This window comes from Bos grunniens, chromosome 24 (genome assembly GCF_055505025.1).
Source record: "Bos grunniens cultivar Pamir isolate PY7600 chromosome 24, Bosgru_T2T1.0, whole genome shotgun sequence".
Lineage (NCBI taxonomy): Eukaryota > Metazoa > Chordata > Mammalia > Artiodactyla > Bovidae > Bos > Bos grunniens.
In genome coordinates, this window is record NC_141188.1 from 37,190,108 (window position 1) to 37,202,969 (window position 12,862).

A 12,862-nucleotide genomic window follows, 5' to 3' on the forward strand; every position below is an offset into this window, starting at 1 on the left:
CAGCTTTCTTTATAGTCCAACTCTCACATCTGTACATGAATATTGGAAAAACCAAAGCTTTGACTAGATGGACCTTTGTTGGCAAAGTAATGTCTCTGCTTTTGAATATGCTATCTAGGTTGGTCATAGTTTTTCTTCCAAGGAACAAGCATCTTTTAATTTCATGGCTGGAGTCACCATGTGCAGTGATTTTGGAGCCCCCCAAAAAAGTCTTCTCACTGTTTCCACTGGTTCCCCATCTATTTCCCATGAAGTGATGGGACCGGATGCCATGATCTTCGTTTTCTGAATGTTGAGCTTTAAGCCAACTTTTTCATTCTCCTCTTTCACTTTCATCAAGAGGCTCTTTAGTTCTTCACTTTCTGCCATAAGGGTGATGTCATCTGCATATCTGACGTTATTGGTATTTCTTCCAGCAATCTTGATTCCAGCTTGTGCTTCATCCAGCCTGGCATTTCGCATGATGTGCTCTGCATATAAGTTAAACAAGCAGGGTGACAGTATATATAAGTTAAACAAGCAGGGTGACAGTATACAGCGTTGACGTACTCCTTTTCCTATTTGGAACCAGTCTGTTGTTCCATGTCCAGTTCTAACTGCTGCTTCTTGACCTGCATACAGATTTCTAGGGAGGCAGGTCAGGTGGTCTGGTATTCCCATCTCTTGAAGAATTTTCCACAGTTTGTTATGATCCACACAGTCAAAGGCTTTGGGGTAGTCAATAAAGCAGAAGTAGATGTTTTTCTGGAACTCTCATTTTTTCCGATGATCCAACAGATGTTGTCCATTTGATCTCCGGTTCCTGTGCCTTTATAAAACCAGCTTGAACATTTGGAAGTTCACAGTTCACATACTGTTGGAGCCTCGCTTGGAGAATTTTGAGCATTACTTTGCTAGCATGTGAGATGAGTACAATTGTATGGTAGTCTGAACATTCTTTGGCATTGCCTTTCTTTGGGACTGGAATGAAAACTGACCTTTTCCAGTCCTGAGGCTACTGCTGAATTTTCCAAATTTACTGGCATATTGAGTGCAGCACTTTCACAGCATCATCTTTTAGGACATGAAATAGCTCAACTGGAATTCCATAACCTCTACTAGCTTTGTTCGTAGTGATGCTTCCTAAAGTTCACTTGACTTTGCATTACAGGATGTCTGGCTCTAGGTGAGTGATCACACCATTGTGTTTATCTGGGTCATGAACACCTTTTTTGTACAGTTCTTCTGTGTTTCTTGCCACCTCTTCTTAATATCTTCTGCTTCTGTTATGTCCATACCATGTCTGTTGTTTACTGTGCCCATCTTTGCATGAAATGTTACCTTGGTATCTCTAATATTCTCGAAGAGATCTCTAGTCTTTCCCATTCTGTTGTTTTCCTCTATTTCTTTGCATTGATCGCTGAGGAAGGCGCTCTTATCTCTCCGCGCTATTCTTTGGAACTCTCTTAAGAATGTCAGTTCTTAACTTCTAGTTTTTCTGTTGCTTTTGGGGGGAAGTATTTTCCCGTCAATGGGCAGCTTGTAGTTGCTGCTGTCACCACTAGGTGGAGGCACCTCACTGACCAAGATGGACATCTGGAGAGCGATGACGCCATCAGAGGCTTTCACTGTGATTAGTGACTCATTAATACTGAAAAGAGGAGATAAAATTCAAGAGGGTAAAAAGCAGGCCTGTCAGCAAGCATTCTTGGTGACTTACTGGTCCCTCTTCCAATGCATCATCAGCAAAGGGGAAAGAGGGAAGAGAAACAACCTTTCCTTCTCCTTTCCCTGCCCTAATCCACCCTGTTACTGAAGATCCCACACCTTGGGGTCTGGGGTTTGGAGAAAGACACCCTTCAGCTGACAGCATTGGAAAAAAGAAGTTTCTAGGAGTCCTCAGAGTATATTAAAACTCGATAAAACTAATTTTCTTAACTTTACCTGATTTCTTCATTTAGCACTGAAGACACAAATACCGTTCTGACTGCGTTGTTTTAAATCAACTAGTGCAAATACTTTTTTTTCCTATTCTACTGCCTCTGGTCAAACGGAATGAAGGACTTTACTTTCAAAATAAATTCAGTGCCTTATTTTCTTTTTCAACTCTGTACTATCCTTCAGAATAACTGGGACTAATTACTAAGTATTCTGTTAACATATCAGATTTTCTCTTTTCATATGTCTACATAAAAATCTCCAATTAGAAAACACAATAAAAATCTGTATGCATAAAGATAGAAATGACAAAATTTATTAACACGAATATCCCAGAGATACTCACGTACACATACCTTTTGACATAAACTCAGTGACAATGTAAATCGGCTCTTCAGAAACAACAGCATATAGTGGAACAAGTTTATCATGTCTTAGTTTTTTCATTATCTGAGCCTCTTGAAGAAAAGCTTCTGGCATCATTGTACCTGGCTTCAGTGTTTTGATCGCTACTTTTGTGGTTCCATTCCACGTTCCTACAGAAACAACCCACATTTCACTATTTTAACCTATATTTTAAGAGATTTACAACAAACTTCAATGAGCAGCAGTAAGCTTACATATTTCAACATATCATAAATGATGGCCTTTTAATCTATGGCCAAACAATGAAAGAAAACAAAAGTTCAGGCTCCTTACCCATCCAAACTTCACCAAAACATCCTTGTCCTAGTTTAACCTCTAGTCGCAAAGATTCTCGCGGGATTTCCCAAGCATCTTTTGCTAGACCTTGAGTCTGGGGTTTCACAGTTGGACACACAGTTGTTAACTTATGGCATAAACCATCGGCATGTTCTAGATAAATGAATAAACTATACTGTAAATGAATAATTTACAAAAACTGAGGTATACATACTTGTACCAGTGTTTTTAAAAGTTTAAATCACAGGAAATAAAAACATGATGTTCTATCAGTTTTATTACAAAGGCACAAACACAAAAATGAAATTGCATAAAAGAAAACATACAAGAAGTGAAACATTTCATTAAATACATTTTAAGTTATTATTTATTGAATACTTATGTCCCAACTATTGTGCCAATTCAGCACTTCACAAATTCATATAAAGGAATCTTAGAAAACTTAAGCAACTTTCTCAAGGCCACCCAGTAAATATGTGATGGAGATGGGTTTTAAACCCTAGATCAGACTGCCTCCAAAGTTCTGCTTGTGATCACTGTACTTTATTTCTTCCCCAAAGAGAATGTTACCATTAACAGCTATTTCTAGAATCCACAAGTGTTAAGAAGCACAATAAAATCAAGGAAAAACTTCTTTAAAGGACTGATTTTCAAATAAAGGGAGACACAAAAACAGGAAACTCCAAATTTACAATGGTTTGACTTGCGAATCCTGTTTACACACATTCTGTTCCACTCTTAACAAGTAACCACACACATCCACATTCTAACAAGTGCAATTACAACTGATGCTACTGCTTGGTAATGTGCTGAGTCAATGTCAAGACTGATGATTGACTTGATAGACTCAATTTGCAGCTAGCTGTCACTGAAGAAGAAACTGTCACGGAAACCCGTCACCATTGCCTTCTCCATCCCCTCCCCTAGTATTAATCATTTAAAGACTTGCGGATGCATTTATGTATCAAATTGGAGATTAAACATTTTGAGACGGAAGACTCTAATACTGACTACTGTTCAAAGATCGGTGAAGGACTGATAAATGTCTATACTTGCTACAGCTTAATTTTCCATGAAAACAAAATGCACCTTCAGATCACATTTCATTAGAGTCACACTTCACCAAGTCTTATGTAGTCCAGCTTATGCTGAGGAAGGCAACCCAACAGGACACATGATAACAGCTTTTTACTAATATGTTTAGTTTTACCTACTTAGTAAATATCCCAAAATAAAATTTTGCTTTTTCATTGTCACATCTATTTGGCACATCATACCGGAGCCCAACTCAGGTGGTAAGTATTTCTGTTCTTCATTTTAAAACTAAAATACACTGGGCACATTCTGTGTGAGAAGCAGCACACTAAACCTTCAGAGGCATGAAGACATGGATCTGTCCTCATGAAATTAAACACAAGGAAGTAACTTTCACCTGTGAAATGCACATACCTGTGTAGTGTTTTACCAGTTTCTGCAGAGTGTCAAACTGTGCTCTGGTTGTGATGTAGTATCCACCATTGTCAAGTTTCCTAATTTTGTAGTGCTTCACATTGTCACCCCTCACCTCATCCCAGTCCCGAATAGAGAGGGAGTAAGCACCTAGAGGGGAAATGGACACTCTTACTGTGTCTTCCTTAAAATACTGCCTGAGGAAAATTTTATACTTGGATTAACAATATTCATACCTTTAGTAGTTTCACTCTCTCTTACTAAGAAAATACCTCGCTGATTCCCAGGATTCAGAAGTAATCTTTCCGCATCTTTTCTCCCCATTTTGCCAAAATACCATCTGGGGGAAAGAAAGAATAGTGTTCTGAGTGAGAAGAGTGTAAGCATCAGAAAAATTAAGCACAGATATTAGTAAGAATGGAGTGGGGTAGGGAGGATGACAAAGAATAAAACACAGCTTTAAAATATAGCAGAACAAAATGGAAGGTCTTTCTTTAATAAGAATATTACAAGTATTACTGTCTGAATATATTCTGTCATAGTTTTTTCATATACTAACTATTCAACAGGTTTCTTAAACTCCACGTGGCAGTCAGAGGAACAGTAAATACAGCAGGAAAGGCAAGAGTGAGACTGCCTTTTAGACAATGACAGATGGAAACATTCACATTACAACAGGAAGAGGGAAAGGGCTTTCCTGGTGTCTTAGATGGGAGAGACTCTGACTGCTAATGCAGGAGACCTAGATTTGATCCCTGGAGATTTGATATGATCCCCCAGATTCAATCCCCAGGTTGGAAAAACCCCGTGAAGAAGGGAATGGCAACCCACTCCAGTATTCTTTCCTCCAGAATCCCATGAACAGAGAAGCCTGGTGGGCTAGGTGTTGCAAAAAGTCGGACACGACTGAACAACTAGCACACATACAGAAAGAGTAAAAGTGGTTCTCTGGCAGGAGTGATCATTTGCATTCTGTTTTGTTGTTCAATCGCTCAGTCGTGTCCAGCTCTTTACGACCCCATGGACTGCAGCACGCCAGGCTGCCCTGTCCTTCACTACCTCCCAGAGCTTGCTCAAATTCATGTCCATTGAGTCTGTGATGCCATCCAACCACCTCACCCTCTGTCGTCTCCTCCTCCTGACTTCAATCTTTCCCAGTATCAGGGCCTTGTCTAATGAGTTGGCTCTTCACATCAGGTGGCCAAAGTATTGGAGCTTCAACATCAGTCCTTCCAATGAATATTCAGGGTTGATATCCTCTAGGATGGACTGGTTGGATCTCCTTGCTGTCCAACGGACTCTCAGGAGTCTTCTTCAACATCACAGTTCAAAAGCATCAATCCTTTGGCACTCAGCCTTCTTTACGATCCTACTCTCACATCCATACATGACTACTGAAAAAACCATAGCTTTGACTAAATGAACCTTTGTCGGCAAAGTAATGTCTCTGCTTTTTAATATGCTGTCTAGGTTGGTCATAGCTTTTCTTAAAGGGGGAAAGCATCTTTTAATTTCATGGCTGCAATCACCATCTACAGTGATTTTGCTGCCCAAGAAAATAAAGTCTGCCACTGTTTCCCCATCTATTTGCTGTGAAGTGATGGGACCGGATGCCACAATCTTAGTTTTCCGAATGTTGAGCTTTAAGCCAACTTTTTCACTCTCCTCTTCTGCTTTCATCAAGAGGCTCTTTAGTTCTTCACTTTCTGCCGTAAGGGTGATGTCATCTGCATATATGAGGTTATTGATATTTCCCCTGGCAATCTTGATTCCAGCTTGTACTCAGTAAGATGCAAGTGAATCATACCTAAATTATTAGGGATCCTAGTGTGGGTTTGATTTTGTGAACAAAAATGCAATTTTGCTGTAGAGGAGCCACAGAATAGTGGAGAAGATAAAAGGACAAAATAGAATAGTGGAGAAGTCAAAAGGACAAAATCGAAAGTAACAAGTGCCAAAGCATAACAGAGAGTTATGGACACATTATACATCACAAATATAAGCAAACAAACATCGATCGAGCACCTACTATGTGCAGGGTGCTGTGTTAACTGCTGTGATATGAAGTATTTATGGATCCCAGGCAAACCTGCTTTGACATAAAGGTACAGGCATGTCTCAACTGCGTTTTGCTCTACTGCACTTTGCAGATGCTGTCTTTTTAAAAACTGAAAGTTTGTGGCAACCCTGCTTTGAGCAGATCTATCAAAGTCATTTTTCCAAAAGCATGTGCTAACTTTGTGTCACTGTGTCACATTTTGCTGTCTTGCAATATTCCAAACATTTTTTTCCACTTAAGACAGCGAATTTAATTGACAAATGTTGTGTGTGATCTGACTGCTCTATCAACTCTCCATCTCCTCTCTGCATGCCCCCGACTCTCTGAGACACGCAAGACTGAAATCAGGCTTACAATGATCTCGAAGTGTTCCTTTCTCTGAGTGAAGGAACAGTCGATCAATGCAGCAAATTTCACTGTTCTTTTAAGAAACTGCCACAGCCACCCCAACCTTCCGCAACTACCACCCAGACCGTCAGAGCCATCGACATGGAAGCAGGACCCTCCATGAGCAAAGGGATTATGGTTTGCTGAAAGCTTAGATGATGGTGAGCATATTTCAGCAGTAAGTATTTTTAAAGAAGGTATGTACTGTTTTCTTTAGACACAAGCTATTGCACACTTAACAGACTACAGTATAGTGTAACTATAACTTTTATATGCACTGGGAAACCAACTCACTTTACTGTAATATTTACTTTATTGTGGTTGTCTAGAACCAAATCCACAATATTTCCAAATATGCTTGTAATGTCACTGAAGGTGAACTTTAACGTTTTAAAAGTTGTAAGAATGGTTGTAGAACTCCCACTGACCCTCCACCGAGGTTTCCTGTTAACACTGCTTTGTCATATTCTCTTTCCCTGTGACGTGTGTGTGTGTGTGGCTGTGTGTGTTTTCTTCTGAACTGAATGACAGTCGCAAACATGCTGAACCACTGCCCCTGAACACCCCAGTGTGCACCTCCTAAGAGACAAAGACTCTCCCACACCACCGTGGAGGAAGCGCCTAAGTCCAGGAGTGAACACTATGACACAGTAACACCAACTGAGGACAAGTTTCTGAAGTGAAAGAGTCTGTGGAATATACAAAGGGCTAATGCGATGTTTTTAAAGTGGGGAAAAAAAAAAAAAAGAATAGGGACTAGGCATAATGCAGTATTATAAATGCAGCTTCATTTATGATCCTACTGTAAGCAAACACTATGGCATTAATTATTAATTCTCAAGTAACATCTATTAATACGAAACATTAGCTGTATTAAGACTGGCATGTAATTGTGTGTGTGTAAAATTGTGGCTAAGCAAAATGTACATTAGACATTTTAAAAATCAAAATAATTAATAAAATATGAAGTGGAGCCGTACTCTTCAGCCTGAATGGAATCCGCCGGGGCTACGTAATTGCTTGGGATGTAGCCGTTCTTTCCTGTAGCGATTGATCTCGCCTCCCACCAGTCTCCTTCCCTGCAACACACAGAACAACAGTGACCACAAAGCGGACCGCAGCCCAGGACACAGTCTGCCGCAGCGCCGTCTTATATCTGAAATGGACAAGAGAGGTACTTCCAGTTTTAATTTATGCATTCGTTTGATCAAGAATTAAACTCAAAGAATAGTATTTAAAAAATAGGTTACATGAATTAAGGAAATAAGGCTAAGCAAAATCACAAATGCGTATTTTTGCTCTGAATCAAAAAACAAAACAAAAACCCTGAAAAACAAACCCCCTTAAAAAACCAAAACCCACCTTAATTTTACTTACAAAATCTCTTTTTTTACATAACTCTTTCAACCTAAGACAATAAACTATACTGAATAAAACAATGTGGCAAGTAAATCTTTCAGATTACTCAGTTTCGAGTAAATGTTTTCTCCTTTAAAAGCTTTACTGAGATATAATTTGTATACCATAAGATTCCCCTAAGATTTTTTGAGTTTTGCAACCATCACCACTATCAATTTCAGAACATTTTCACTGCCCACCAAAAGAAACTGTGTACCCATTAAGAGCCACACCCCATCCCGACCCTTCCCCATCATTTCCAACCACTAATGTGCTTTCTGTTTCTATGGACATGCCCATTGTGGGGACATTTCATGTAAATGGAACCACATAATATGTGGGTCTTTTTGACTGGCTTCGTTTACTAAGCATAATTTTTTCAGCATTTATGAGGTTTTTTTTTTAATTGCTAAATGATCTTCTTTTTAACAGTACAAAAAAGTAATGTTCCTTTTTAGTCGTATTAGGGGGGGAAAGTTCAGATGCCCTAGAACTCTTATAGCCAAAATATTTAGCAATGAGCGATAATAAAAAATTTAACTCCTGGAACAGTACATATTTATAAGAATGTTATCCATGAATATCCAAATAAGACTAAAATTAATTCAGAACATGAGATGTACATGTAATTTTTAACATGTAAGCCTTGAACTTTCCCCGAATTAAAAGAAAGGAGTTATATTATCAATCTACAATGAGGAAGACACATGGATTCTGCTGCTAAAGATTAAATGCATGTTTGGCTTCACCAGAGGAAAGGTACTGAGAACACTGTCTACACTGCAATTTTATAAATGCCTGAAGTGAATTTGCTCTCCAAAAAATGAAATGGAAAATCCTTTGGATTTTCAAATGTTTACAAACTCAAGCATTTGCCTTGTAGCTTCCTGGTATATATTAAGTACATTCAGACACACAAACTGAAAACTCTGACCCTGATAACCGTTCAACGATTCATTCAGACTTTCACTATCTTTGTGACAGACCTTACAATAGGGTGTACCAGAAACAGGGGAAAAGTCCTTAACTTCAGGTAACTCTGTGGAGGGCAGGATCTGTCAACCTCAGCATGACTGACACTCTGGGCTGGCTAACTCTTTGCTGTGTGGGACTGGCCTGTGCACTGTCTGATGTTGACTAACAGCCCTGGCCTCTGTCTACCAGACGACAATTGCAGCACCCTGGCTGTAACAACCAAAAATGCTTCCAGACATTACCAAATGGGCCCTGGGTGATTCGGCCTCTGGCTGAGAACCACTGATGTAAAAGAATGACAGTGAAGTGAAGTCACTCAGTCATGTCTGACTCTTTGCAACCCCATGGACTATAGCCTATCAGGCTTCTCCGTCCATGGGATTTTCCAGGCAAGAGTACTGGAGTGGGGTGCCATTGCCTTCTCCAGGGGATCTTCCCGACCCAGGGATCGAACCCGGGTCTCCCGCATTGTAGGCAGAGGCTTTTACCGTATGAGCCACCAGGGAAGAGCCAAAAGAATGATAGGCAAGTGATAAACTACAATTCAAAACTGTGGTGGCAGCTGTAACTGAGCTTGGCACAGGCTACTACGTGAACATTTAAGAGAGACACCCAATCCAGCAGGAGGTGGGGACTGGGCCAGGCAGGGAAGGTAGAAAGAAAATCAAGGAAGGTATCCTTGAGAAAGGACACAGGAAAATACACTTTGAACGACAGATAGGGTTGGCTAGATAAAGGAAGAAAAATGGAGACAAGAAGTCACATTTCAGAAAGAAGAAATCACATGCGTAAAGGCACAGAGAAGGGGAGAACCCTGGTGTATCCAGAGCCACAAGTAACTGAGTCTGGGAGGGCAGTGGAGTGGGGAAGGGGGAGAGGCTTGATGAACGATGCCCGCTCTTATTGCTGTTTCATCTTCACAGCAGTGAGCAGTTACTGAAGGACTTTAAAGAAGAAAGACAGGATTGTATTTCATGCTCTCGAACAATAACTGGTAGCAAGTGGGAATAAGGAGGGAAGAAAACATGCCTGGATGCAGAGAGACCATAAATATCTATTTTGAGAAGTTGCAAAGTGGCTGCTGTGCCTGCTAATGAAATTATGGGATCTGTTTTTCATAACAAGCATTGAATTTTCTAAGGTGGATCACTAAATGACCAAAAGTCTGAGAGTCACATAAGGAAGAGACAGTTTGGGACTGCAGGGGCTCCTCAGCCTTTTTCTTGTTTTTTTGAGAAAGAGATAAGATCTTTACACCACCTGGTACTTAGAGAAAAGGGATCATAGAAATCTCTTTATAAAGGGTTTTTTTTTTTTTAAGTAATGTACTTACTTTCATATATTCCCTCAATCCTCATTCTTAAAACTGTTTATAGCAGAACCACAGCAATACAATTTGTAGAAGTTGTAACTTTTGGCTTGAGCAGTAGTCTTCTGCCACGTGTCTAAAAGAACCAATGTATCATCCAACCCAGTGGGCAGAGACCCATGCCCCACCACTCTCGTCTCTGAATCAACTAGGTCAGTGGTTTTGGTGTAAAGTAGGCTGCCACTGGTATTTCTCCCTTGTAAAAAACTTGTAACACTTACGTGTTGTTAATTATTTGAAATCTTTCACCTTTCTTAAATGAAAGGTCTTCTGTAGTTCTAGCTTCATAATCATATAAGGCCACAAATATAGTAACACCACCTATTGGGGGAAAGAAAGACCAAGGTAAATTATACAGACAAATTAACAACATAGAAATTTATCAGTAAAAACATTGCCAATGATGATAAAGAAAGCTTAAGCATAGTTCTCTGCCTAGTGTCCAGAATCAATTTTTAAAAGTTAGAGATTTGGGCCACTGAAGTTTTCAAGTTAATAAGATGATGTCTTAAGGTCTTCCATGAGACTACTATACTGTACAGATTCTAAAATTCTACAGAGCCAGAGAAACCTTTTTAATCATGATTCATATTTGCAACATCTCTAGCTTGAGAAGTGATGTGGTGATCGATGATTCAGTCACTAAGTTGACTCTTGCAACCCCACAGACTGTAGCTGCCCACCAGGTTCCTCTGTCCAGGGGTTTCCCAGGGAAGAATACTGGAGTGGGTTGCCATTTCCTTCTCAAGGGGATCTTCCCTACCCAGGGATTGAACTTGAGGTTCCTGCATTGCAGGCAGATATTTACTGCTGAGCCATCAGGGAAGCCCAAGTTCAAATCAGTTTTTTTTGGCAGAAAAAGCATTAACAAGTATTATAAACTACTGGCATGGATCACCTCAAATTCTTAAAAACAACAGGTGAACATTTCCATCCTTAATACTTACTGTGTAGCACAAGGAACTCTACTATGTGGGAATAGAAAGTAAAAAGAGTATATATAACTGATTCACTTTGCTGTACAGCAGAAACTAACACAACCTTGTAAATCAACTATACTCCAATAAAAATTAATTAAAAAAGACTAATGATTAACAGTAATAACTAGGTTTTTAATTAATATTATTTATTATATTTAACAGAGATTAAAAAACAGCATGTTTTTCTTAGAAAGTAAATGGTATGCCTGATAAGGATTATAAATTAAAAAAATAATCATGTCATATAAATCACTGTAGGTGGATGCTTAAGAGATTAGCAATTTAAATAATCAAATTATTATCTGCAAGGGGAAGAACAGAATCTCATTTATCTGGCTTTGCTCCTGAGGCCCAGCCATGCATTAACTACCCATTTGGCATTTCAATGTCTATCAAGCATTTACAATTTATTAGGTACAAAATAAAGGTGTTGATTTTTCTCCTCCAACCTGTATTGCTGAAGTCTTCACTATTTCAGCAAACACTACCAGCCAATCAGGTACTCAAAGCCAATCCCATTAACAGCATTGCCAGTTCTACCCCTTAAGTACCTTATCCACTTCCTTGTCCATTTCAGTGCTTCCATCCTAATTCAAGGATGTTATTTCTGTTATTTCTCACTGGGAGTGTAGCAGCCCAACTCACTCTCTATCTGCTTTCCCTATATCCATTCTCCACACAGCTAGCCAGAGGGAGTATGGGGAATTCAGAGTTATGTGGAATTCAATTGTGCAAATCCTGTACTGATCTCTTCAATAGCTTCCTTCTGACTTTGAATAGGACCCAAACTTCATACTATGGTTTGTGTGTGTGTTTGAGTCACTCAGTCGTGTCCAACTCCTTGGGCTCCCATGGACTGTAGCCCATCCGGCTCCTCTGTCCATGGAATTCTCCAGGCAAGAACACTGGAGTGGGCTGCCATTCCCTTCTCCAAAGGATCTTCCTGACCAAAGGATTGAACCTGGGTCTCCCACATTGCAGGTAGATTCATTACCATCTGAGCCACCAGGGAAGCCCAATTAATGGTATAAACCAGTACATAATCACCATCAGATTACTGCCAAATTTCTGAGAATAATATCCAAGTAGAGTTTACTTTGTATGTTGGAGATTTTTAACTTTCACATAAACTTAAACACCCCATCCCTAGCCCCTCGTAACTCATTTCTCTTACAGAAGACCAACTTGATGTATCTATTGCCCAGGGTCACATTCTCAAATAGACTGTCCATCTAAAGCTCACCTGTTAAACCAGCAGGATATGAACTTGGCACCACTGAAAACGAGGAAGATGCTCCTCCAAAAGGTGTCACCGCCGAGGACCCTCCGAATGGCGTCATGGAGAGGCTGCTGAAATTGGCAGATGTGCTCTTCGTGGAGGATGTTGGTGCCACCACAGCGTGTTCTCCTCCATAATGGCCTACTCCTGTGCTGACTGGCTCTGGCGTGTTTTCTGGTCTATATTTAATGGATGGACTTTTGTTCTCTTTACTTTTAATGCAGCCCATTATCAAGCCTACAAAGGTATTAAGGCAAAGTGTGAGAAGCAGTTAACATAAAGGATACTTCAAAAGAGGTGTACTTTAACAGTTGCCTTTAAACCAGGCATTTCTCTCCTGCAAAAAA

General features: G+C 39.8%; 1 protein-coding gene across 6 annotated transcripts in view; it reads right to left on the reverse strand.

The window, feature by feature from the left end:
- The window catches only part of YES1 (YES proto-oncogene 1, Src family tyrosine kinase), a 65,411-nt gene that overhangs the window by 9,724 nt on the left and 42,825 nt on the right, over nt 1–12,862 (reverse strand). For all 6 annotated transcript variants that reach the window (XM_086373048.1, XM_086373046.1, XM_086373047.1 and 3 more), the window contains 7 exons: nt 12,480–12,752; nt 10,478–10,577; nt 7,495–7,593; nt 4,305–4,408; nt 4,069–4,218; nt 2,617–2,772; nt 2,274–2,453 (listed from right to left, as the gene is read on the reverse strand). In XM_086373048.1, coding sequence (XP_086229174.1) covers nt 2,274–2,453; nt 2,617–2,772; nt 4,069–4,218; nt 4,305–4,408; nt 7,495–7,593; nt 10,478–10,577; nt 12,480–12,744 — 1,054 coding nt within the window. In that variant the 5' untranslated portion in view covers nt 12,745–12,752. The remainder of the gene's footprint in view (nt 1–2,273; nt 2,454–2,616; nt 2,773–4,068; nt 4,219–4,304; nt 4,409–7,494; nt 7,594–10,477; nt 10,578–12,479; nt 12,753–12,862) is intronic.